Source organism: Paramormyrops kingsleyae, chromosome 25 (genome assembly GCF_048594095.1).
Source record: "Paramormyrops kingsleyae isolate MSU_618 chromosome 25, PKINGS_0.4, whole genome shotgun sequence".
Classification (NCBI taxonomy): domain Eukaryota; kingdom Metazoa; phylum Chordata; class Actinopteri; order Osteoglossiformes; family Mormyridae; genus Paramormyrops; species Paramormyrops kingsleyae.
Window position 1 is genome coordinate 24,374,803 of NC_132821.1, and position 27,964 is coordinate 24,402,766.

Below are 27,964 nucleotides of genomic sequence, written 5' to 3' on the forward strand. Positions count from 1 at the left end.
GCTGTACTCGCTGTCCACGAGAGTTATGATGTCAGGCGACGCGGAAAACCCTGGCTTCACGCCGTGAGGCCGAGGAGCTCTGAGCGTCAGCATCGACGGTGCGGCGGCTGCAGATCCTGTACAGCAGATGCAACCTCCCAGCCTCACAGCTGCGTCCCACATGTTTAACACGCTTGTGGATGCCGGTGCATTTTTGGCCAAGCCTGCACCGCAGCTTCCGCACAATCGCCCACCGCCATTCCATCTTCTGGGGCTCTAAACATCTATCGGGAAGCCAAAAAGTGCGGACGGCTTTAGAATGTCAGATATTTCCCCGGGGTCTCGGATCTAGAGGCCCAGCCCACATTCTGGAGGCCCATTTCCATAATTGCCTACAGCCAAATCATCTTGGATTGCTGCCATTCCAGATCGCTGCAGATAAGCAGGTTCTGCTGTGGTCAGTACTCAGACCCCCAAGGAAGAACAGGTGCTGTAATGTCAGTGATTTAAGGTCTGCCGGCTATCTGAAGTTTTTCTTTCTGAGAAAGGGCCAGCCGCAATCCCACCCGGGATTACAATCTTAATAATCTCTCTTAAGGCTTGAATAAAAAAAAAAATCCTTTCCCTCATTGGCCTCTCCTTATCAGGCTCTTCTGAAGAGCAACATAGCAGTAAGTGTTGCGACCGCTTTAGTCGGCGTGATACTGTCGTTCCTTTTAATTACACGGGAGAAAAACGGCAGGACTGTAGTTCTAAGTCAAACAAACATCTGTGATTGCTGAAACAACATTTGAAGGCGATGAAATAGAAAAGAAGCATTTTACGAAGAAAGCTTGCGTATTCTCATGTATAAATACGTATGCCGTGATGTTATGAGTATATACGAAACATTATATAATAGCCACTGGTAATTACTTTTAATTCTCTCTCGTTATTATATTATTATAGTTAAAACCAGGCGAGGAGTAATTTTATTGACATACGTTTTTGCGTTAGTGTCAAATGACATTTCTGCATATAATTTCGTGTATACAAATAAGACCTTAAATCGGCTCAAAGTCTAAATAAGTTTCCATGAAATGCAACGTGTTAAATCTTTTTATGTGTAGCCTGTAGCAAACAGAACAAAGGCACGATTCTTCAGATGCATTCTTAGTATTTTCGCAGTGTGAATGAAAGAGCCGTTTTACAGGCTCATTTTATGACCAGTTTCAGCGCTTAAATTTGTCAACAGAGGCGCGATGCTCCGCTTTGACAGGTAATCCACCCCCCACCCACCCCGCAGCGCGTACGCGAGTGGGCAAAAGGCGCGCACTCGCTAATTCTGTGATACGTCACCGCGCTCGCTCCTCTTCTCGCGCGCTAGTTAAAAAGAAGGAGGAAAGCAAAAAGAAACATGTGAGCGTTTTTGAAGGTCCAGTGAGAGTGAACTTAGTGCTACTTTTTTGACCTAACACACCAACCACTGTGCAGTAACGGAATTTAACTTATGGAAAGGCAAAAAAGTTAAGCTGACATCAAAACACTGTTTTATTTTAATATCAGATATTGTTTTTATTTCTGTGTTATGTCATCATAACCAGCACTTCAATTTATTTATTTTTAAGTACTATTTTCTTTTAAATATATTTAATAGAGATTTCTTTATGCATATATATATTCAAGTAAATTATTATAAGCATTGTTTACCTCTTTCTCGTAACAAAAATCTTAGCATTTTATTTTTTCATATAGATAAATAGTTGCATTTGCCGTTTTTTAATTTTTGTTTTGCTAAAGCATTTTGAGCATGAAACATTTAAAAATTGTACTGGTGTTGGCAATCGCGGTTAACGTCTGGGAATGTGGTGATGCAAAATTCGGTGAAAAGGGTGAAGTTAGTCCAAGGAGGAGGAGATGTTACGATGGAAGCCTACCGAAGCGCCTGAAAAAGAGAGAGAGAAAACTGTCAGTGGACAGCGGCAGCAGCGGGGAGATTTGTCACAGACTGTACCCTCGCGTGTCCTGCTGTCCCACCAGGAGAGCCGCCTATCAGATTCTTCACCGGCGAGACGCCAGGGTATGTTCGGCACGTTGCATTCTTGCATGCCTAGATGAGTCTCTGTATTTCACAACGCTCGGGGAGATATGCATAACTGCGTTTTCTGCATCTTATCTTTGGAGACAAAATTGTGCAACGTTGCAAATAACCATTTGTAAATGGGAGCCGTAGCTTGATGATCGGTTTCCAAATGCTTTTTGTGCGGGGCTCGGGGATCATCAAAATGCTATGCAGTTTGTAATTGCGAGAACAGTGATAACTGCGCAGAAAAACAACAGTGTTACGGGAGCGAAAAGACAGCAGGGCAGAAGTAGGGAACCTTTTCTTGGCCGGGGCGCGAGCACAGCGTTCCAGTGTTACCATGGTTATAGCTCTCTAACCTTTCGCGTTCACGCTGAGCGGAAAAGTGCGGCTTATAAAGCGACCCGGAGCCGCCGCGGCTTCGGGGCTGCGCTGATTCGATTTCAGAGTCCGTGCTCGGACAAAGCTAAAATGAGAGACGCCAAAATAGGGCTTTCCAGGGTTTTCCTTCTGCATGATGTAGTTTAGAATCGCTGTACTGTTGTGCATGCAAAAACAGATCTATAATAATAATACGCAGCTGCAAGGCTCATTAATCTGAAATAATGATAGTTAGCGTCCCGACATAAAGATCAGTCCTAGTTACTTTTAGATAAGTGTTTTCCAAATGCTCCGATCAGTGAACGCGAACGGCTGTCCCATAAATACACGAGCGCCTGACATAAACTCACAAGATATGCACATTAATCTCCATTTAATGCGCGTTATCGAGGCGAGTGCGTGTTTCTGTAAGATAACGCTAAAAGATTCCCGGTGGCTCAGGAGGGGGGAAGAAAGTTGCCATCCCTGATGCAATTATAAAACAAAAAGCGGTCAGATTCACATTTCGCCGAGTTCACGGTAGAATTCCCCCCATTCTCATGTAAACAGGTCCGGCGAATCAACATATGTGACTGGGTGGGAGCTCACTTTGTTTTGTGACAAAAAGCCATATTGCATCATTTAATTTGCTCAAGACATGCAAATAGGCAAAAATCAATAGAACAAAAAGGGGTCGACTTATCCGCCTCCCTACAACAGCGCTTGCCCACACACGGAGTCTTTCTGCTTATGGCTAAAGAATAACAGCAATACCATTGTGTTTGTTGGTTTCGCTAATGGGTGTAGCTGGGGAACATCATTCTCCTTCAGTCCTCAGTTCTGACCATGGGGTAATGCCGTTTATAGGGCAACCCAACCCCCTCACAAACTTACACCGATTCCCAGATGACCATAAGAAGATACTTTATTTCAGTGTAAAATATTCTAGCACTGGTATCATTTCAGTCCTGCTGTGCGCTTTCTTATTTATGATGCATGTTGTTATACGACTTGTATAAACGTTAATATAGTTGCGGATAATCGCGATACGACCCCAGTTTATCATTCCCGCATACTTACAGAACATACAAGAGCATACCGCTGTCACCACGCAAATTATGTTTTTAAATGCTTTACTGAAAGCCCTTGATGATGTCCTCGGATAAATTACATTAGTACGTTTGCTCAGCCAGACACCACTTGTCCAGATATGACTGGAGTTCGGCGTTAAAGCTTAACAGCTCGGTTACGTCAACCTCCCTTGAGTGAACTGTTTATATAATATCGGTTTGATAAAGACCCAGGTATAACAGCGACTGCAAAAAGTAGTTTTTAATCGCAGCACTTTGTTCATAGTAACGTAATGGCAACATCGTAAATATTTATCGCAGCTGAGACATGATTAATCGCCTGCCTCTATGCAAATTACGGTGCTGCTGGTAGCCGTCGTTGGAAAACCATGAACCAGTATTCGGAGTGCGTCTTTACTGGTTATAAAGCCACACGTGCGGAATCCCGTAGCTGTTAGACGGAAGCCTGACGGGAGCACATTTATAACATCCAGGCTTTTTGCGGCTGCGCTGAGGGAGACCGCTGAGTCTTGGGGGGGGGAGGAGATGTTGTGAGACGTCCAGTTGGATCCTGGTGAGGGTGATGGCAGTGTTGGAGCCGATCCCGCGTGGCATATGGGCACAGGGCATGGCTGAGTGCACCCAAATGCTCCGGCCCCGGGACGGGGGTGCCAATCCCCCATACTGTAAGTCCACGGTCAATTTAGAATAACAAATCAGAGCGAGGCGCACGCCTTCCGGGGGCGGTAAGACACCACGTAAAGAGACAGATTAGGGGAGACGACGTGACAGCGTAAAAATGACTCACTTACACCCGAATGTGTCTTTTTTTTTTAACGCGAAGGTGTTGTAAACAGAGCCTGGAGCAAAGGCGGGAATGTCCTAACCGGGGGCCTGTATCACGAAGCAGGATTTTTCTTAGCTAGATAACTCCTCGGATTTAAGTGACTCCAGTTTAAATGGACCATGCAAGGGGCATGCAGACCATCTCCAGTTTGGTTACACTCCCTACACACAAGTTGCATACAGACCTATAACTATGATCGATGTGACATAGTTCTTTACTGGCAGCAGATTTATAAATATGTTTCTTGTCCTGAAATCCACCACTGGCATCTGGCTGCCAGGTGCTGCACTAGGGATGTTAAGCGGTTCGCAGCGTCGAAGTGTAAGTGGTCTACGTTTTTCTTGGAAATGTCAGTTTGGCATCTGTGGGATGGGAGCAGTCCGGTGGAGGTGTTCGTCACTGCAAATCATCTCTGCCGGTCATTCGTGTACCGTTACTCTGAGATCTAACATTTTTTTTATGTCGCAGATCCTTTTATCCAAAGCGGCATACTTTTTTTTTCTTTTTTTTTTGAGAAAGCAGGCCTGGAGAAAATGGGGGGAGGTCTTAATGGCCTTGCTTAGGGGCCCACCTGTAACATTACTTAGCTGACCCTAGATTTGATCCTGCAACCTTCTGACTGAAGACACAGCATTCATCCTAACCTGCTCCCCCCCCCCCCCCCCCAAAAAAAAAGAAATTCTTTGCAGGATCTTAGCTGGAAATCAGATGTGGGTCAACTCCTTCAAAGGCAGCTATGCTAACCACTAAATCAACGCAGGTTGCAAAGTTTCGGTCCTCGCTGTCGTATTTGGCGTGGGGCCCGTTGATGAATGATACAAGCGGCTGATTTATAGGTGCTTTATAAATTAAATCAGGCAAAGGGTGGATCGTTACATACCACGCTACACGTTGATTAGCCGGTGGAGGTGTGAGCATGGAGTTATATTGTCATGAGGATGTCATGAGTGCTAGTTTAGTATTTCGGCTCGGTCAAGATTTATTGTCATCTGAAGATTCTATTGCAATCTCACCTGTAACCCTCGGAAAAAGAAAGACTTGGATAGGGAGCTGCGTTCTCCATCCATCCCTCCCCTGTTCCCCCCCCCCCTTTCTGTCTCTTTCGGCATCCCCTGTTCACACGCATGTTTTCTGAAACGCCATACGTGTCACACCGCGTGACTCATTCCCTCCGCTCGCTAAGCACAGGACATAAAAGGCCACCATAGGCCCACATTGTGAAGGTGGGGCTGACGTCAGTGCCCCCGGCACGTGCCGTTGCGCGCATTACTTTTGGGGCATTTGTTTGGACAGACGCGACCAGGGGGAGACGCGCTAACCCGAGCTACCAGTTACGTCAGCCCCTGTTTGGGGGACTGTTTACCCGGCGGCGGTTTGATGAAGACCCAGTTATGACAGCGCCCGTCAAAGTCACCAGGGGCAGCTGGACAGGGTACGCGTGCTTGTGCCGAGGGCTTTATTGCTCCAGACAGGCTGCTGATTTGTTGATACAGAAACCGGAGCAATGGGTCCCGCGCGACTCCTAATTAGTGTTTACGCCAGGACCTCACACGCTGCCGAGGGCTGTCCTGCACCAGCCCGTGCCGCTGGAGCGGCACCGGGCCGGAAAGATAATCCCGCGTCTCGCTTCAGCTAATTTGCTACATAAACGACTCCGGCTAATTTCCCCTGGAGTCCGCTCAGGCCGTTCTCTGTGGGTCGGGCACAGCATGACTGTTTTGTGCCGACCCCGGTCCTCGTTAACGCCAAAGTGACTTTTGTCACAAACAAGCAGGCTGTTTTGTTTGTTTCCTCTTTTTCATCTGTCTCATCTGTTTGCTTGTTTGTTCGTTCCCCCTTTTTCGCCTGGCCCCATCCCAGGTCTTCTCCACCAACAACACAGAGTGCGCACGGCTCTTAGACGAGATCAAATGCGCCCGCTGTTCGCCTCATGCCCAGGTGCTCCTGCACGCCCCGGCCCCCGCAGCCGCATTGCACCCGGAGCCCCGCCTGCCCCGGCTCTGCCATGACTACTGCCGGGAGTTCTACTACACCTGCAGGGGCCGCATACCAGGTAACCACACCAAACTGCTTCTCTTCTCCCAGCCACGCCCACACGTGTGCGTGACCCCTGACTCCTGAATGCAAGCTCACGGCTTGGTGATGCCCGCAGGCATCCAGGTGGATGACCCCGGGATTAATAAGCCCTTACTGCTCTAAAGCAGCCACCAGACATCCTCGCCATAGCAAAGAGCTTTTGAAAGATGTGGATTTATTGCTTTTGGGGTTTCGTGAGACATTGGTAGACTGGACCATGAAGCCGGGAAAGCAGAAGAATTGTGAGAATCTACATTCATTGGATAGAAGTGTCCTGCCTTGATTGAAAATGTGCATTTTGGCTCTTCCTCTGCCCCGAGGAGAGGCGGCTGTCTGCTCCAGCTGAAAATGAATGGCCCCATTACTTCATTCCCTCCCAGCCCCTTGGCAGTCCTGGAGGTCTGACGTCAGTGTCCCCCCCCCCCCACCCCCCCGATACCTGCTTGATCATTCCTAGGTGTGTCGGTTCTGGATACAGTCTAGACGTGACTGACCCCAGTCCTCCTTGCCACCGGGGGAGCTGCCTCGCACGTTGTTTGTTTTTCTTGGTGGCGAATGCAATGAAAACTTAAAACCGGCAGAACCGCCAGCAGTCCAAATAGAACTGAACTCCGTGGTCTGAGTCTGGGCCACATTTCTATCAGGCAGGATTTTATATCTCCTCTGGGGTTGGGGTAATAATTTGATATTGTATTCCATTGTTGTTGAAATGCAACCTACTCTACAAATGTTGTTGTTGCGCGTCACGCCCTTAGCTCATTAGCGCATACCCAGCTAACAATACAGCACGTGGCCCGGCCTTCCGACCCTCCCCCTGCCCCCACCCCATATTTATCCATAACAGATTAGATCCGCTGAGAGACGCAAACAGAAACCCACTAATTGCACGTTCGGATTACATTATGGAGTTGCTTAAGCGTACGGTCGGCCACCCTGAGGGGAGAGGGTCACCGTCCAGTTGCCATCAGAGGGGCCTGGAGGTAAACCGGGCCAGCCGTGCAACCACGGGGCTTGGGGGTGGAGGGGGTGTGAGTTGGAGGTCCAGGGGCAGCTTTCGCCACCCCGCGTCAGCATATGCAGTGACGAATGACACATTTATTTTTCTACGAGAGGCTGTGTGTACGTAAAAACCGCTGAAGTGAAGATGTCAAGTGCCCACTGTGGCCACCCAGGTTGCCTTGGAAGATAACCAGATGGAGGCCCCGGCAGAGCCGCGAGTGCCGCGGATGTAGCAGGGGAGGATCGTGGTAAGGCTAGGAAGCGCTGCACTGCAGACTGGCAGCCGCGGCATGTCGTGGTATGTTCTGCCATGTGTTTATGTGAGCAGCTGGCCATAAATTGCTTAAATTGGACGGTTTTGTAAACATACATAATTCAAGTTTCAGAGACGTTTTTCTTTTTTTTTCCGTAGTACATTCGGTAAAGCCACAATCTTTATTTGTGTACTTGTCTGTTTAAGGGAGATTAAAATTGATTGCACGTCGGCATATACTGCGAGTTTTTACAGTTTCTTGGATGTCTTTATTTAATTCATTATGCGGGTCGTGGAGAGACTTTTGATTGAGTTGGATCCAGTTTTACACTTTTCCAAGAAAGTAAAATTCGTGAGTCTGGTAGAGAAAAACAGGTTGGTGCATACTTTCCAAGATCTTTAAGATGAATAATTTAATTTCCGAAGTGCTGACAGACGTGGCACAGGTATGTCCCTGGAGAAATTGCTTGATGAACTCTCCTCTTCTCATCCTGGTCGCCGGTGAACAGTCCATCCTCTGGATTCAGAAGCTCACACGGTTTAGGTCATCATGGACTTGACCCACTGTGGTCCTGTACCTAACTAATGAAAGGACAGATGATCATTTCTACATGTGTTTATGCATCAGACCAGTGGCCTCAAGGACTGAAGCCTCTCCAGGGCTTGTCAGAGGAAAAAACAGGTTTACTTTTTTATAGCTTGCAAAATTTCCACTCAGGTGTTTGTTTTTTTTTTGAGTCTACACATATTTTCACTGTCTCTCTCATCTCAAGGTCAGTCGAAGCTTTGGAATCACTGTTATGGTCAAACGGCTTCTGGAAGTTGCAGCAACTAGTGCTCCTTGCAGTTTATAAATCTTACTACATAGCGCCGATGTCCAACTCCATGTTTGAAAGTTTTCATTCAATCTGTCCTGACCTAAGCCAGTGCTACCTGAAAGCTCTGTGCCAATGGAGATCATGAGATTAGTGTGCTCTCATTGGGTGTATATGCATACTTGACCGTACTTGTGTTCTCATGTACACCTATTACGTCATCTCCCCTTGCCAAAGACCAGTTCCAATACTCAAGAACAGAAGTACAGAGGATGGTAAAAATCCCCAGATGTCATTCTCGCCCCACTCAAGGATACATCGGTTGCATCCTCGCCAAACGAGGCCAATCCCATGAGTAATTGCAGCCCAAGTTCATTCTTGGAAGGCAAGTTAGCAAGACTGGTCTTGCCAGGACCAGAAGTACGATCTTTACGTTCTTGGTATTGAGTCCATTGCGTGTATGAAATCTGGGTTGATTTCAGGGTCTATGCTGGGCTACGACTCGGAAGTCCAGTTGGCTCAGCTGAGCCAGCATGTCTCCGAAGCTCTAAGCGCATGCACAACCATGAGTTACAGGTTTCCATGATGACATTGGGTTTATTAGTATAGGGATATAGTGTCATCACGTTGAACTTGTGTTACATCATAACAAGTCGCACTTCTGCGTTTTGCAGAGCTGTTCCAAGCAGATGTGGACGAATTCTGCCAGTACTATGGGAGACGGGACAATGGCCTGTGCTTCCCCGACTTCCACCGACAGCAGACACGAGGTCCCACCACCAACTACCTGGACCTGGAGGATGAGAAGCTAGAGAACATCAACAGGTTCGTCTCGAGGGACTCGCTTCTTGTTCGTTGGTGAGTCAGCGCGGTACAGGCACATGACTTGAGCAGGCTCTGAGATGGCTGACTCTTTGGCAAAGGCGGGGGTCCTACCTAGGAGCATGGCTCACCTCAATAGGTGGATGAGCATGGCTGGAATCCACCTCGGCCCCATCCTCTTGCCTCCAGAGAGCACCATTTATTCAATGGGAAATCTGGGCAGCTTTAATTGTACAATCAAAGTGCTTCAGCTGCAGCTCTCCCCTATTGCCACCCCACCACACCCCACCCTGATTGGTTCATGGACGCTTTGGTCTTTTGTTTGTGGCCCCGAACCACTCCTGGTGGAGAGTGCCATCTCCGCGGAAACGGGCGGGCAGCCCAGCCTCGTTTCTCATCGACGGTGCTTGCCCTATCCAACAGCCCTTCACTCCAAAGAGCTGTAATTAGGCCCCTGGGATGGCTGAGCTGGTACATGCAGCCCCTCCTGGAAGGCCAAGATGTAGTAGGAGATCGCAGCTCCCTGAAGCCTCTCTCAGCGCCGAAGCATCTTAGCGCCAGTCCGTCTCATTCGGGGATTCACTTAACGGGACCCTGGCAAGTCAAAATAACAATAAGCCAAGAATTCTGGGTACCTGTCATATTGAAGTTACCAGATGGGCTTCCTAGTTAAAGAGGTTCCCCCCCTTGAAGGTCAAATGACACGGTATCTTGCTGCGACTTGTGAACTGAGGTCATGTTTCGACACTTCGCCGGGAATGGTTAATTGCACACACAGAGGCCCTTTGCGGATAAGATTGGCCACCCCTGCTTTAGTGTGTGGTCTAGGGTCACTTTCTAACAGCAACGCTGTGAGCACATTTCCTGTGAGCGGGTGGCGCCAGAACGTGTCACTGTCCCGCCTGGTCACAGCTGGCATCGGATGTTATGGTGCGGTTGCCGTTGGTAACGGCCGGCTCCTCCCTCATCTGTCAGGAAGCACAAGCACAACTGCTACTGCGTCCGGGAGGTGATGAGCGGCCTGCGGCAGCTGGTGGGGGCAGTGCACTGCGGGGACGGCTCCCAGCGCCTCTTCCTGCTAGAGAAAGAGGGCTACGTGCATATCCTGACCCCCGGCATGGAGCTGCTTCACGAGCCCTTCCTAGACATCCACAAGCTGGTCCAGAGTGGCCTGAAGGTGAGACTCCATCGACCACTGCCTACCCAGTCACAGCATGCAGTAAGAAGGTCCCCTGAGGACTTGGCAAGTGTTTGTGTGGTCCTTGCTACTTGGTTACCAGTGGACTAAGGCTTGGGTTCAGAAATCAGTCCAAATGGGAGCACCCAGAATCAGTCAGACTCCGTAAGCACTCTGTCCATCCATTCTTCATCCAGCCACCTACACAGTATAGGATTGCAGTGAGTGTGAAAGCACAGGAAATGAAGACGTGGAACAGTCTGGATGGGATATTGGACCTTAGCAGGGAAAATCAGGGGACCCAGAGAAAAACCTGGATAAACACAGGGGCAATCGCCACAAGCACAGAGCTGGGGATGGGAGTCTAACTACCCACTGAGCCAGCCACTGAATATTAACTAGATGACTTTATCTAATCCATCTCACGTGGCTTATAGTGTGGTTCGTTGACCTATTGTAGCGCCAGAGAGGAGTTCCCTGACCACCATGCTGTCCGTCTGCCTCTCAGCGGGGCTCATTCATGTCATTTCCACATCGAGGGCTTCCAGCCTCTTCGGTGCCAGGTGTAAAGAAAAAGGAGTGTGGGATGAATGACTCTGCGTAGCCTGAGGTTAAACACCCCCGGGGATCCCTCAGCCAGGAGCTGGTTTTAAGTCAGGAAACCGCAGGCACTTCTGCTCTTCTAAAAAGAATTAGCCCCCGCCCCCACACACACAGCCACCAACATTTACTCCCACTGACCTCCCACAGTCTCGGAAGTCCCTCTTCAAGAAAGCGGGAACCTGGGCCAGCATCCCCCGCCACCCCCCCAAAAAGAAACAATCTGATGTACTGGTCTGGCATCTTTTCAGGGCAGTTAGGCAAAGAGGAGCACACCCCGGGAATCAAATTAAGAAGAAATACTGCCAGTGCTTGTGCTTTTTTATGATTTGGAAAAGGTGGATTCTTTCTTTCGGGATTGAAATGCAGTCTATTAAAGGTTAGCGGTTAATGTGACCCAGAACACAGAGTTACTCCCCACACAAAGAACACGGTAGTAGTCAGATTAAAAGCAGTATATGCACTGGAACAGAACGCTAAATAGCTGCATCTGAACACATTTTTAAATACCGAGAAATTAAGGATGTCGGTCTTCACTGTGGCTGCTGTCGTACGCTTACCCGTGGTGGCTCGGGTCCAGAGGCGATTTGTTTAGATAGCGCACCCAAGAGGGGAGACGCATTTTCACAGGAAGTTTATGTAGGAGACATACCCCCAGGAAGGAGGGGGGGGGGGGGAAGCAGGGTCATAGAGACTCAAACAGACCTGAGGAATGGACATGCAACAGCTCTTGGGGGTCTTATCATCATTAAAGTTAATTGGTTGCGGATAAAATAACCATTATGACAATTACCAGCGGCCTTCCCCAGAGCCCCATTCTGTGATGTTGGCTGTTAGTCTGGAGGGCGGAGCTGCGCTCCAATGGCCTGTTTACCTAAACGTCCGCATCAACAGGACACTGAGGAGGACAGTCCCCAGTGGACGCCAGTGCTGGTAGTTGCAGTGGGCAGGGGAAGAGATATATTTTATCATTGTATGCGAACAAGCTTTGATTCTAATGTTCTGTGTTTCCTCATCTGGGGTCTCCTGATGCCTATTAGCCTAAGTTAGCTGCAAAACAATGACCTGTCAGGGTGGGTGTTCTCCGAAACTGGATATCCCCGTACCCTCTTATTAAAGGGCCGTGGGTAATGCGTTTCGGGAACTCTGGCAGTTCCCTTCCGCTGGGATGCCTGCCGGAGGGGTGGGGTAGGGGCCACTCTGCGATCCCACACACGGAGATGTCTATCCTCCATCGCTTCCCACAATGCCACTGGGCGCCAGGAGTGCCTAGTTATTCTTCACTCTGGTTCTTACGTCTTGAAGACGCCGGGCGCGGCGATCTCTCGTGTTTCACTCGTTAGCCGATTGCGTGGTGTTACGCGGCCTGTAACTGGTTATGACAGTAACTACCTCCAGATGGCTTTTCACATATCAACACTTATTATGTAAATCCGCCTTACTGTCTAACAGCAATTATTGTACGAAACGGCTAAGAAACAAGCCCGCCACAGTAAAATATTTATGGACTGAAATGGAGTATGGAATTCCTGCGCCCAATTGACTTAGCCTGCGGCAGCTAACACAGCGTAAAGCCAAACATCTGCGAGAGACACGGGGAAGGGGGCAGAGAAATGTACCAGGCCGCTGACGAGGCCCAGCTGTAATATAAAATTTCTAGAAGGAGCAGGACGGTCCTCAGAGTGTTATTGTTTTTGTCACATTGTATGAGCAGCTGTTGGTCTGCGTCAGCCTGGTGACTGCGACTGACTGTTGTGGAAACATTGAGGCTGTACCGCGCTAAAATGCAGTTTTCGCATCAATAAATCGTCCACAGTCCTATAAAACGCAAGTAAGTAGTAAAAAAAAGCGCCTTTCGTTTTGCACAGCTCAAACAAGGTATCGCAGCTGCACGCGGTTAATTCGCTAATAGCATTTAGCGCATAGCTTTCCCTAACAGCATTCGCTAACGACAGAAAGTAAATCAGTATTCTGACCAATAAGTGGGGAAGTTACGGACTCGGGTTTAAGCCCCGATTCTCCACGCTAATGGAGAATGGAAAGGTCTTCATTTTACGTCCGGCCCCTACCATAGGATTAGTTAATGTGTTAACAGGTGGAGAGGGGATTTAAGTTGGCCCTTCAGCTCCTTTGTGAGCGGAGCGGGTTGAATTAGCGTGCCCGTTGCTTTGAGGTACGCCGCTTTGTTTTTCTCCAATCGGCTCCGCTGGAATTTCCCTTTGTCCGGCTGCCCGAGCCAATGAGGATCAAAAGGTGCTGGACAACAATGCGAAACCGTGAGACGGGGCCCGAGAGGCAGCTGCCTCCGGGACTGAAACGGTAGCCACCGTGTGGCATGCCAGCCCCTGTTCCAGACTGGCCGTAACTTTGGGGGTCTTGGAGGATTAACCCTGTTTTCATGGCGCCTCCCCGTGTCGCGTACCCATGTCGGAGGTGGATCCTACATGCGGGAGGAAAGCTGCGAGTGTGTAGGGGAAAGGCGCCATTCCCGGAGGCAGAGGGCCTGAATCAAGAGGGCCTGAATGAGATCGTAAAAAATAGGACGCGGTGACGTGATTTGTGGAGTTTAACGAGAATAGGAGGTGGCCGGTGACATCATCATCCATTATCTTGGTGCTTGGGGGGGGGGCTTCACCCCCCCGCCATGACCACTCAGCAGAGCCAGGTCACAGCACAGGGCTGATGGGAACCTCGGGCACCAATAGGACGCAGCGTGACTTAAAACCCCAAACAGCTAATATATTTAACGGTCTCTGCGTTACCATAGTTACTCTAATATGGAGACTCTCAACAAACTGTAGCATTTACAGTAAATCACTGATGATTGATGTTCTGAAGTTTCCGTCTCTGTGTTTTTCTTCAGTAAATTATGCTAAAGTTCAACTGTGTTCTCAAAGAAGTCAATGCTGTTTTTTTCCCCCCTGTGTTATGGCAGCCTGTTGCCTCTGGTCGACCCTGTTGCAATGGGATAACGGTTGGTGAAAGTTAATATCTCAGTACAATTACAGCAGCTTCATGGTGGTCCGAGTCGGGGAGCGCAGTAGGGTTTTCGCGATTTCCCTCGCCATTGGATTTACCAGTCAGGTTACTGAACTGCAACGTTTAAGGTGACAGGCTGCACTCTGGCTCCCGAAACTCCCATCTGCTGCCACTGACTTCACTGGCGGCGGCGGCGGTTTCGGCGGGAAATTCCGTGCCGCCATCATTCCATTTATGGAATTCACTCCCGTGTCTCTCGTGCCACCTGGGAAAGATGACGTTTTGAGGTTAGTGGCTTCATCATGGTATAGAGCACGTGTGATGTGACATGTAGCTGTAGACTAACTGAACTTCAGCGCTGTTAGCGGTGGCTAACGCTCGAAGGTGTGTGTATTTCACGCAGAATGCTAAGGTAAAGGTTCAATGCTAATAATTCAGACTCAGCCCCGGTATAGGAGGCTGCAGACATTTTTTGTTCATTTACACTTTACTCGGATCTTTAAAGAAGTGAAAGAAACACACCTGGGAACTGAAAGGATATGGGTGCTTATTAGCATTAGCATTGATGACGAGACCACCAGGGCTGTGGCAGCTGATATACTTCCCTCCAGAGTGAAGCGGAGGTCTACATACCGTGCAAGCAGCCCAGGGCGTAGCCTGAGAACGCCGCCAAGACGGTGGGAGCTGGCAGGTCATTCTCCACCCGCCGCGTTTCTCCCGCCGCATCCGCGTGAATTTCGAAGGGGGGCTGAGGGGATTGTGGGCCGCAAGGTTGGAGCAAGCTAATAAATTCATTCAGGCACCCCCGGGGGGGTGTGAGGGGGTCGGGGTTGGGGGGTAGTGTTTGTGGCATGTCCCCCCCCCACCCCCGAAAAGATCACACACGCACACAAATCAGCTCACAGCAGGGGCCACGAAGAAAGGCCTGCTCACTTCTGGGGTCCGTGCAGACAAGAAGAGAAGGACGTAACATGTTTGCTGAGATGAGGAGCGAAAGAGAAGGGGGGTGGACTCCATTCTAGAGGCGACGGAGTGAAAGAATATAATTAACTTTGCAGTTCTTTGTGTCTCGTCTGACTGCAGGGCGGAGATGAAAGGGGCCTCCTGAGCCTTGCATTCCACCCCAATTACAAGAAGAACGGCAAGCTGTACGTCTCCTACACCACCAACCAGGAGCGCTGGGCCATCGGGCCACACGACCACATCCTCCGAGTGGTGGAGTACACAGTCTCCAGGTAACGGCCCCGAAAAATCCGCACGTTTCTGCTGGAACTTTTAAGAACATTCTGGAAATTTCTAGAAATTAATAAACGAGAAAAAATATCCCGGGGAAGCTCTTTTTGGCCATAGTGTTGACGTCACTGCCCCGTTCTGTGCACTAGTCCGTTATTAGCTAGTTTGGACGCTAGTCCGTTATTAGCTAGTTTGGACGCTAGTCCGTTACTAGCTTGCCAGCGAGATGTTTACTGACAGCGCTTTTATAGGAAAATCGTGTAATCGCTGCGTGTGATTACGTGACTTCGTTAATGGTGGCCGCACTGTTGTTCTCCTGGTGCTTGGATGCTGGGCGGCGTTGCACAATGCCCCGAAGAGGCCAGAGAGCTTCGCTCATCACGTATGACCGGGGCGGGGGTCTGCTGCACGTTTGGGGACTTCACTTTTCACACATTCATTAAGAACTCCTCCGAGGGATCTGGCAGCTTAATCTGGGCGGTACCGGGTAGGAGGGAATGCCTGAAGGTTCTGCTGAAAACCCGCAAAGGCGGTACTTTTGGCACAGAGGCACATGTGAAATAATGAGAATGAAAAATTGGCCAAAATATCATTAAAGACTGAACTTGTATGGCGCTGAGGTCCCTCCCCTTCGGGAGGTACAGCTGGAAGGGTAAGAAATATATATGATTAACGAGTTGCCAATTAAATCTGGCCCCATGAAGAACTAAAGTTTTTATGGCGCATACACGAAAAACTAAAATGACCTATAAAAAAGCATTGTACAGTATAAACTTCACCCACGCAGGATAAATTTTGGAAATCATTTTATTTCAGCTTTCATGCGTTTAGTGGCATCAGTTTGGTTTTCGGTATGGAAGTGTTGGGAAACTCCCATTGGTCAAGATCTGGCCAGCAGCAGGGATTGGGTAATGCGCGATGGCTTCATCAACGCCCCTCAGTGTTTTGGTAACGGGGCAGACCAGGGTCATGTGACCTTCGGTCTACAGCGACGCCTGCTGACTTAGCGATCCACTTTTCTCCGTGCAGGAAAAACCCAAACCAGGTGGATGTGAGAACCAAGCGAGTTCTGGTGGAGGTGGCCGAGCTGCACCGGAAACACCTGGGCGGCCAGCTCTTGTTCGGCCCCGACGGCCTGCTGTATATCATCTTAGGTGACGGCATGATCACGCTGGATGACATGGAGGAGATGGACGGCCTTAGGTGAGATGGGGGGGAGGGGCGGGCATTGTAGGTCACCTCTCGAAAGAAACCTCAGTGGTGGTGTGTGACTCAGTGGGTTGGGACATTGTCTGTGATCAGAGGGTTGCTGGTTCAAATCCCAGTGTTGCCAGAATGATTTTGTTGTCCAGCCTTTGAAAAAGGCCCCCAACCCCCTATTGCTCCAGGGACTGGCTGGCCTGCTTTCTCAATTGCATGTTGCTTTGGATAAAAGCGTCTGCTAAATGTTTAAATGTCCAAAGACCGCCAGCTCAGCTCGTAAGAAGTACTAGAGGTGCCTCAAATCTGGATGAGTGTGGCCTCAGTCCTGTGGTCCTCTTTCGTTTTTTCCTAGTGATGTTTTGTGTTTTACATTTTTATAGACGCCATCGGGTAGTTAAATCATGTGCAAATTCCCCGTTACACTCACATCTGTAACCCATCCATCTCCAGTGACTTCACGGGGGCCGTCCTGCGGGTGGATGTGGACACAGACTGCTGTAACACCCCCTACTCCATCCCCAGGAGCAACCCTTACTTCAACAGTACAAACCAGCCCCCGGAAATCTTTGCCCACGGCCTGCATAATCCAGGCAGGTGGGTTGCCGGGCCTCGATCCCATTCCTGAATCGCCGGCTCTTCACACGAGACCTAAGCGTGGCTGAACGCGAGCAGGCTGTGGTACCATCAGCTCTTATGATGCTCCGTTCTGGGCTTCTGCAGATGTGTCGTAGACCATCATCCCATGGACATCAACGGAAGCCTCCGGATCCTGTGCACCGATGCCAGCAGTCGAAACTCAAGCGGCGGGCGAATCCTCGAGGTCCTCAAGGGAAAAGATTACGGTGAGCCTTGGGAGTTTCCGGAAACCCTTTCCAGCTGTTTCTTTGCAACCTTCAGTTCTGGAATCTATTTTTGAAGTGCTTTCATATAATCCCAACGAAGGTGTTCCCAGCCTTGTGCCATGTGCATCATGTGACCGGGTACTAGAAGAGCAGGAATCTCTACAGTGATACCTCAGCCATACTCGGGTATTAGTAGGTTTAAAGAATGGAAAAATATAAGAATATACAAATATCAAGATATTAATGCCATGTGACTTCAGTGCCATGTACTCAGAAGATGTTGATGGGGTTTGGTTTGGGCTGAAAGTGGTATGGTCGTGTTCACTTTGTTTCTTTATAATGCTGACTGAGCTTAATCAGTCCCATACTTTAGGGAGAAATGCTATTTCCTGTGTGGGGGAAAAAAACAATAGTTTGTCGGTTGTCATTCTGGTCGAAATTGCGACACAGCACTGTCTTCACAGAGAAATGCCGTGTCCCCACAGAAAATCCATCCAGTGCCGACTAGCCCAACTCAAGGACACTGCCCTCGTTTATCCCGCCTCATGGGCAGACCGCAGATCGGACTGCAGACCGTTTACACCCATGTGACGCCAAGATGGGTCATTTAAGTCTGTCTATAGAGTCTGGGGGGTTCTTCATAGCTTTGGGATGGTTCTTCACATGGCTAAACAAAACCAGCTGGGCCTACTGTTGAAGGCCTTTCCATCAAAATGCGTGTCGTGGTTTCAGGCCCCTTCCCTGACACGTTGGAAACCAGCATGTCCAACATGCAATTTGAGTCTCATGGAAGTTGCATTGAAAAATGTTGAAAGGATTGAGAAAGATTTCAGCACCAAGTGCTGACACTAATATGTAGTGCTGTTTTTAAATTGCTTGACATTGTTGGTCTCCTAAGGGTGCACCGCAATAATTAAAAAAGTTTCCCACATGCTGATAAAATCGCGAAAAATGACGGAAAACGTCTATTTTTTCCAGGGTCCCGCACAAACAAACAAAATCGATTGGTTGAGCACTCAGCGATCAGGCAGATGCAGCACGGAACACTGCGCCACACTCTAGGGCTAATTTAACATCTCGCGCATCTGCGCACGATGCTTCGATGTGTTTTGGCAATGAAAAGAGCTTTGAAATGTAAGATTTTCCGTTTTACAGGAATCGAAGGCTCCTAAATAGAAGAAAAGTTTGTATTTGAAGGAGGGTTATGAAAACGTTACAGAACGTCTTTGCAATCTGACTAGTAAAATACACGTTTGCATTGTCTGGACCTTGAGGACAGATAGAGCTCGAATGGGGAGGGCAAGTGTGTAGCAGATTGATTATTTCTTACGTCTGAGATGCCTGTAAATGCAACCCATGTACATTTAGATCAGTTAGGCCAATTTAAACAGTGTCCATCGATAAGGGTGATTGTTCTAATTGTGTTATTGTTAGTTTTTTTGCATTTTCAACATTATGCAGCCATTTTCTAGCATAAAGGCTGTCGCCGTATGGGCCTTAATTTTCTAGGCAGGCCCACGAGTTTGAGAAAATCAGTCTTCTCTCCCTGCGCTGGTCCGGCGTTGCCGTTCGGTCCAGGCTGACTGTCTGCCACTTTCCCGTGTCCCCTTCCAGAGTACGAGCCTCCGATCCTGGACCTGAATTACGGCAGCAGCAGCTCGGCCCCTGTGGGTGGCTTCATCTACCGCGGCTGCCAGTCCAGGAGGCTCTACGGCAGTTACGCTTTCGGGGACCGCAGCGGGTGAGTCGCTCAAAACGCGGGGAATTGTGGGTAATGCGGCGGTTGCCTCACGCTCCCGGGCCGACACTTGTAAGATCAACATTACCAACAAAGAAAATGCACGTGATTGTAATTATGGTGTGACGTTTTCTGACTAGTGACCTCTGACCCAGTTCTCGCTTCCTATTGGCCGTCTAACCCGCCTAACATTATGTGCCGTGACGCCCCAGGAACCTGCGCATCCTACAGAAGCCGTCAGCGGGCAGACCTTGGCAGGAGAAGCCCCTGTGTGTGGGGAGCAGCGGCACGTGTGGCAGCTCCATCTCTGGACAGATCCTGGGATTTGGGGAGGATGAGTTGGGTTAGTATCTTGCTGAGCCCAAAAACAAGACTACATTTATTGTTCTGTTGGACCAAGGGTTGTGGGGTCTGCTATGGTTCATCCTTAATTTCTCATTTTAAAAAAAGCTAGGAGAATTTTGAAAGCAGCTGATTCTTGTGAGATGGACTTTCTGCAATATTATCATTTGAATGATGTCAACCGCAAATTTTCAACCTGCGTCTGTAGAAGGCCGTCTGAAGTGATAGAGTAGGAGGACCCTCATCCCCAACACCCTCCACGTTTTTTTTATAAACTTGCCTGGGCTGGAATAGAAAATAATTTCCATTTTATGGAGTGGCCGCCAAGACATGAGAGGCCAGCCATTTTATGTGAGCGGGTGGGTTTAGGCTCACATGACAGTTCTGCAGCTGACAGAGAAATAACTCTCAAAAAAGCATAAACCCACCGTGTGGCGCTTGCCGGTGAATCACAGCTGAGCATGCAGTGTCTGAATAGCGATTGGCAGCTACCAGAAGCTGATATTCACGGCGCATTCCAGTGAGGTCATCTAGTAGCGCGTGATTGGCCCTGACGTCGTTTACAAACAGCCTAAAAAGCAGAGGCCAGGCCAGCCTGTAGGGGGCGCAAGGGAGACGGCATCTCCGCTAGGCTGCGTTTTGCGTATGCGGTAGCAGGAGTTCTCATAAGGCTGCTTGGGTGTTAGCATTAGCGCAGCTGCTAAACCATCACACCCAAGAAGCAGCATCAGGGACTCAGCAGGAGTGAGCAAAGAGCGCTGCCCCCAGTGGCCGGAGGCCAGAAATGCGAGACCCACTCCTGTGTATTTCAACATTATAACGCCGAACGTGTCCAAGGCTTCTCTCAAAGGCTGCACCACCCAGTGTTAACATCCAGAAGTCATTAATCACTGTGTTCTTGTCCTGCAGGTGAGGTGTACATTCTGGTCACCAGCAAGAGCATGGCCCAGTCCAATAATGGCAAGCTATACAAACTGGTGGATCCAAAGAGGTACGGTGTGGCGCCCCCTCTGTTGGCATTCTCACACACGCACACACTGGGCAGAGGATATCCAGCAGCAGTTTCTGTTCAGGAGCACTTTAGGTCTCGCTCACTGTGTCTCTACGCTCAGTCACTCAGGCAGGCTTTATTTATACAGGCAGGCAGACTTTGGTAGATGTCATGTATCTTGCCGCCCAGTAGGGGGCAGCGCACCGAGCCAAACCATCTCATAATGGGCCTTTGGGCTTTCATCCTGCAACAACTCGCCACACATCTGCCTCCCTGGTGGCCAAGACAAACGGCCGGGTAACCAGAGAGACGGTGTACGGTTTCAAAATGTTAGTGTAGCCCATTTCCAATGGCAACATCGCCGTGGGTCTTCGAGGGAAAATGAGACACCTGTCGATAGCCTGGGGCCGTGTTTTTGTTGGGGGCGGGGGGTGAAGGGTAGTGAAGCAACTGTGAATGTGCTTCACTGTCCCAAAGTTCAGCCCCCACATTCCATAACCCAGTTCCCTCACCCTCCCCAGTCCCCGCCTGGAGGGACTGACACCCAGATACGAACGCGGCGTGTGGTCCGGGGGGGTTAGCGGCGCTTCCACACGTGCGTGTAAGCGTGTCATGTGCACGCGTTGCATGTGTAATTCCTAACACGTGTTCCGGCCTGCGAAGCACCGTGTCCACACAATAAAGGCTCCTTTTGATTGTGCGCTAGTTTGAATTTGAACACCCTCCAACATATGGCATATACAGCCTTCATACAGAAGATTAATCATAAGAAAAGCATTATTAGGGTTATTATTCTAGTAAGCAGAAACAGGCCCCCTTCATCATTCAAACCAGTTGCATGTGTTGTGTTCTGGGTCAATACTATTACAGTTTCCCTCCATTTTAACCTCTTCAGTGGTACTGTGTTTCGAATCATCCACTGACAGATGTGGAAATTTCAGGTCCGGAAAGTAAAAATCCAGACCAAGATTTTGTATCAGCCAATCATTCGAGTGGGAAGAGTCCCCGGCTGGTTGGTTGAAGCAAAATTTTGGTCCGGATTTTAATTTTCTGGACCTGGAATGTCCATCTCTGTCCATTAAAATGTTTGTTCATTTTGAACCTGACCAGCTTGTTTCTGTGTTGACGACACATGGCGATTTCTCTGTAATTATTCTTAAATCCTAAAACCTGCCCCCCACAGCAATCCGTATCCTCCTTACCAGTCGCGTTTCTCAGCATTGTCACAGTTAGTCCCCTCCTCCATCTATAGGCATGTTTAGTCTGCTGGTCCTGGGGCATGATGTCGATTCCTCGCGCATCCAGAAGCCCGTCCCGAGGATCTCGTTACCAGGGGGGCGCCGGCGTGACCTTTGCCAGGCTGTCCTGTAGGGTGGTCTGACAGGGATACCTCACGACATACGTGTGTCATGTATAGTCCCAGTGGGGACGCCTGGAAGGTTCTTTGGCCAAGAGCACTTCACGTTAGCCTAACATCAAATGACGAGGGGTGCGGTGCTCTTATGGGGGGGGTTTCTGCTAATGAGTTGAAGAGGCCTGTTTTTGTGTACATGGAGATGCGCAGGGTCTGATTATGAGGCCGGATGCTCGATTGAGGATTTTCTAATCTTGCGGCTCGTTCCCCATGCTGGGCAGAGGCCTTCTGGGAATGTCAGCCATTTGTGGGTAGGCGTCACCGGAAGTTAGGATTCGGGAGGAGAAGGAAATGGCCATGGACCGGGGGGGGGGGGGCAGATGTGGTGCACACCAGCAGCTGTAATACAAACCCTGAGGCAGGATGTCGTTTTTCAGCCTTTTTATTTTATTTTTTTTTTATTTTTATTTTTTACACGGCCATTTATTTAGTATGTGAGGATCGGCACGCGTGTGCAGGATACTCACACACACGCATACACACTCACTGTATGTCCAAGCGCTGACCCTAACCTCATGATGTCATGAGACTTCCTTGAATGTTTGCGTTGTATTCGTTTGTGCCGGTTTTCCTGCCATTCGATGCCGGCCCCCGCCACCCAAGGAAGACGTCTCGGACTCCTCCTTGTCCTTGTCACGAAAGTCGTTTTTACAGGCTTTGGAAGCCTTAAGCTACAATCGCCCCGCCATCTTTTGCATGAGCTCAACAGCTGTTTTACTCAATTACCCACCATGCACAGCAGTTGTGCTCAAACAATCCCCAAGAACAGTACGAGGGCAAAATGACCCTTTAAGGACACATCCTTTGTTTAAAAAATAAAAAAAATAAAAATGCTGATGAGGATTTATGTTCAGCTCAATGCTTGGAAAAAACATCATGGCATGTTTCCTGATTGAAATACGCACAAGCCTGCGGCAGAGAGCTGAACTCCTGACACACAGGGCCGGGCGCGCCGACGGACGAACAAAGGAGCCCGCCGGGCCGGTTCCGGCGGGCCCCATTCATGTCCCGAAGAGGCCGGCGCTGGACGGTCTGAAGCTAATCAGCCTGCCCTCCTCCAATTTATCAGTCTGCGGCTTTGTGCGAGAGGCCCGCCCACGCCTGATGCATTCCCACAGTGCCGCTTGACCCAGCTGCTTTGTTGTGGGTTGGTACGGCAGGTGTTGTGTTCATGACCACCCTGGAAGTAAGACAAACTGTTTGGGGGCAGCGCTGACCCCTGCGCCGCGGACGGCGTTACCGAATCCTCGGGAGCTCCCTCCCTCTCTCTCTCCCTCTCTCTGTTTTCCTTCTCTTTTTTTTTTTTTTTTTTAAAAAACCAGCGCACAGCCTGTCACAACAAAACTCCATCTCACATAAAGTATGTATAAAGAGCGGCCCAGGAGAGAGGAGGAGAGCATGGGAACAGAAATTCCCAGCCATCCGTCACGGCGCCTGTCAGGGTGATAACCCTCCCCCCCCATCCCCCCCACCCCCTGGCTTGTTTGCAAAAAGACCCACGTCCGGCTTTCCGCCACACAGGCAGGGCACGGGGGGGGCTGGGTGCCGTGTAAAATACCCCAACCACCCCACCCCCCCCAGTGTAGAATTCTGACCCATGTGCAAGCATGCAGTGAGTAGCGGCTCAGATTTACTCGCCCGCTCCTCGTCTTTTTTGCTTACATCAAATCAGCAACACCGCCGGTGTTTGCAAACACGGCGTATAATCCGCATCCCCCCCCCCCTGCCTCGGTGCTCTGACCGTGGCGACACAGACTGCATACCATTCCCATGCACTCGATGCGGCCGCAGGATGCGCAGGCTAAGAGCACTTCAGCCTGCCCCTACCATAATGCAGCCCCCTCACCGGGCTCCAATTACAGCGTGTGTGTGTGTGTGCGCGCGTGCACGTGGGCGCGTGCGTGTGATCGCACGTTGGACAATCCATCTGCCTCAGGAAATGGTATAAAATCTAGAGTAAAGATACCTCCTTCACTATCATGAACGACCATCACACATGGTCCTCGAATACTATTCTATACATAAAGGGGGCAGCATTAAAGCGGAGGCTGAAAAGGCAGTTAAATCACGGTGCAGTCCATCCCAGGCTACTAACTAAAGCCCTTAAATTAACTACATGGATTCAACTTTTCTGGCACTACCTGTTACAGATACAAGGGGCAACTGTAAATTTTTACGTTTTATTTATTTAGCAGGCAGTTTTTATTGAGAAAGCAGGGCCCTAGAGCATTAAGGATTTAAGTGCCTTGTTCAGGGATCCGACAGTGAAACAACCAACAAACTCTGGGATTTGACCCGACAACCTTGTGGTCACAGACATGACGTCCTAATCTGCTGAGCTACATGCTGGTATAGAGTTGGGTGTGCTGTTAGCTGGGGTTGGGTGAAATGCAGCATTATAATGTCGTGCATTTGTGCTGTACATGCATGTGTACATGAGGTCTTATCTGACTGTGCCCCCCTCCAACACCGTGTTGCATTGTAGGCCCCCGCTGCCCAAGGAATGCCAGCGTACGGTGGAGCCCCCAGAGCTGCTGGGGACGGCATGCTCTCGGCAGTGCAAGAACGGGCACTGCACCCCAACCGGAAGGTGCTGCTGTAGCCCCGGCTGGGAGGGGCCCTTCTGCAGAGTGGGTGAGTGCACTGCCCCCCCCCCCCCATACAGGCCTAATACTCGCTCACGCTCACATAACCGTTCAGCGACAATGACTAAATGTTGTGCCTCTGACATTTTCATTGTGGCATCTGAGAAATAATGTTACACGTGAATATAACATAACGAATTACACAACGAAAAGTTGCCCATTGCTGATCTGCAGGTCAAGGTTTTCAAACAGAAATTTGTTGCCGTGTAAAATACCCCAACCACCCCACCCCCCCCCCCCCCCCCCCCAATGTAGAATTCTGACCCATGTGCAAGCATGCAGTGAGTAGCGGCTCAGATTACACAACGAAAAGTTGCCCATTGCTGATCTCCTGGTCAAGGTTTTCAAACAGAAATTTGTTGCCCATTATCATTGAGAAAGTGCCCAAGCAACACTGGTCGGCAACATCGCTGAAAAAGTTGCCCCGTGTATCGTCACCCTTTTTAATTTTGAGATTAATCAGTTGCCGTTGGCGATGGCCTAACCCCCATCCCCTCTGCCTTCCTGTCATTTGTAGCCCGGTGCGAGCCCACGTGCCGCAATGGTGGCGTCTGCATGGAGCCCAACGTGTGCCTGTGCAAGAGCGGCTACTCGGGCCTGCAGTGTGAGCGCGGCGAGCGTGGAGAGCCAGTCCCCGAGGCCAAAGACGGCCTGCTGGACCACCTCATCGACGTCACCTCCTACCTGCTGGACCTCACCAGCTACATCGTGTAGGCCGGTGCTGGGGGGGGGGGCTTCGATCGCCGCACGCCACAGATATCACCCCCTGCTCCGCTGATCACGCCTCCAATCCACACGCCCCGTAACGCTACGCGCCGGCGCCCACCGAATGGACCCCCCCCAAACAGGGCAACAGCCAGAGAAAATGAAAAGGCAAATCCCGCACCCTCCCCCACACCCAACATAAGGACTTGGACACTGGCTGAGTGTCTCTTCTGAGCAACATCTGTCCTGGATTTGTGTCAGTCCCCTGACTGTGACTCCCAGTCACTAAGACTCGCTAGTGACTCTCTGTCACGAGGACCTTCTGTTGTTGGTCTTCCCACCACTCTTGGGACCCCCCCGACCCTCCAGGAAAAGAAGCAATTCTTCACTCTCAGACCCTGGGTGCAGCTTGGCAAGGAGGCACACCTTCTGTATGGACAAGATGAAGGAATATCGGGAGTGTTTCGTCTGAAGTCTTACTCTCAGTTTGACATTTGCATGGTGGCCGGGGGGGGTGGGGGGGAGGTGGTGAGGCTCGTGCCTGTGCCTGTATGGAGAGAGGTCCCCCCATCCGAAAAACACACACCCATATCCCAGAGCTTATCAGAGAAGCACATTTTCCGCAGAGATTCGTTTTTTAATTTGTTGTAGGGTAACAGCCTTTTCATCAACATCAGCAGTGTACCATGGACTGGGCTGTGGCGACCAGCAGCGCCTCCTCTGTGCTGATCTGGGGTCAGCCATCTCCGGTAACGGGGACAGAGCTCTTTCCCAGGGGTCCGGACTTTCCGACGGCAAGCGGCGGAACGTCAGCACCGGGTGACAGCCGTCACTTAAAAAGAAACAAACAAACAACGTCTTGGGCACTTGTGTTTCCCGCAGATTGGCACCCGAGGGCCTGTCCCCCAAAATTAGCGCCCGTCGCCCGCAAAGCTATAGAATTATGCATTTTAAATTTTCAAATGAAGATATAATTCAATAGTGTAGTGATGTAATTATAATCTACAGCCAATAGCCTTTTACTGTACGTAGTAAAAGAACATCATGGTGAATAAACACAAAGCTTAAAACTCTACTAATTTTTATGGCTATTGATAGTGATGAAGTGTGGATAAAACAAATAAATGAACAGAGAAAATATTCTATATAAAGTGCCACTGAATTTACATGTTTTACTTTTCTTTCATTCGATGAGGATCGTCCAGGCTGCTTCATGATATGTTCATGTCATGTTCTCTTCTTCTGAGACCGTTCCTCTAGTTCGCTTGGTGTAGAATGAAGGTCATCACTGGCATCAGGGTCCAGTGTCCACATACTCATGACCCTGCTGGATACTGAAATCCACCAGCACTGGTTTCAGGCACGTTTCAATGGTGTACAGTTTAGATGTTCAACGCTAAGGTCTTCTGGACCCAAGGTGTCGGTTGATCAAGCTGTCTCGATTTACACCCCAGCTACGCGGCTCATGTGCCGTACATACTGGTCAAATTCACCCTAGTCTCTAACACTGTTCAAAAGAGAAAACACGTCATGGGTTATGTTCTGTGATGGACAAGATGGATGATTCCTTAACCTGAGAAATAGCAGCCATTTTTGCTGATTGTAAGACATTTTCTTGTTCGAAATAGCCTAGCGTCAACGCCTAGCAATCCCACTTTTCGTCAAAAGTTCCTAGTCATCTCTGTTACTCTCACCCATGTGCCTGGGTTTCGGTGTTGATTGGATACCAGAAAGGCCCATTTTAACCGTTTGTCCAGAACTCAACCTGGTGTGAACCAGACATACTCCCTGTCTTTCTGTCATTTTGAAATGCAAGCCATATCGTGGTGTTCAATCTCGTAATTCTCCTATAATGCATCTGTCTGCTCAGCTGTTTGGAGACAAGCCAAATTATGGACATGCTTGCCATGCTATTTTACAAAAACGATTAGATTGGACATAATGAAAGTGACAGAGAGCATACAGATATTTTATTCTCATGTTCAGTAAGGCCGAGTGTGTCTGAGGAGCCCATATGACACATGCAAAACACTTAAGCGATATTTTTAGTAAATAAGAGGTGATTCATAACCATGTGTGCTGTAGGCCGTGAATTTTGATATATAAAGACTTCAGAAGACTCCAGTGGTGACATCATAAATTAGCCATACTGCAGATGTCGTAAAAAGTGGCCATTGTTAAAATATATAATATGAATGTTTAAGAAGCTGAAACTTTCCACATCCACTACCAAGGGATATCCGATCGATATCATACTCCACGTCACTCCAGACGTCCCACGTCTCCCACCCCAACTGGCCCTCCGCTTTAGCGCGGCGTGTGAGTATAAGTGCTAATCAGAATTCACATCCAAAGTGTGCTTAAAATCATCAGGGTTTGTAACATTACGAGATAATTGTACCATAGCACTGTTTGTAGATTTCTATATAGGGATTCTGATTGCAACAAAACCATGTTTATTTTTCTTTATTATTAATATGATGATGATTATTATTATTATTATTGTCCTAAATGTGTGTGCTATTGATTATTATATGGAATAGTAAATTCTACAAAATCCATGCTGTAAGTTTAAAATCCATAATTTTAGCACTTAATGTGAATCTTGCATCAGAGCTGCTGAGATGGCCCGTGTGAATAGAGTAATCGTTTTCATTATTTAAGTAGTTATGCAAAGGTTATTTAAATCCTCTACATTGTTTGTACCTTGTGAAGATATGGATTTTCATTTTTTTTTGTAAATATAACTGGGATTCTCTTCGGTCTCTTTTCTGAAATAGCTGTCTATTAAAGTTTATAGCATGTCCGATCA

General features: G+C 49.1%; 1 protein-coding gene across 1 annotated transcript; it reads left to right on the forward strand.

The window, feature by feature from the left end:
• The first annotated feature begins 1,340 nt into the window (after positions 1-1,340).
• hhip (hedgehog interacting protein) lies at positions 1,341-27,964 on the forward strand. Its single transcript, XM_023799462.2, has 13 exons — positions 1,341-2,038; positions 6,179-6,371; positions 9,136-9,286; positions 10,259-10,460; positions 15,123-15,274; positions 16,302-16,475; positions 16,926-17,069; positions 17,196-17,317; positions 18,932-19,058; positions 19,268-19,398; positions 20,307-20,388; positions 24,288-24,436; positions 24,965-27,964. Exons 1-13 carry the CDS (start codon positions 1,769-1,771, stop codon positions 25,159-25,161), a joined length of 2,094 nt encoding a protein of 697 aa, XP_023655230.1. The 5' UTR covers positions 1,341-1,768; the 3' UTR covers positions 25,162-27,964.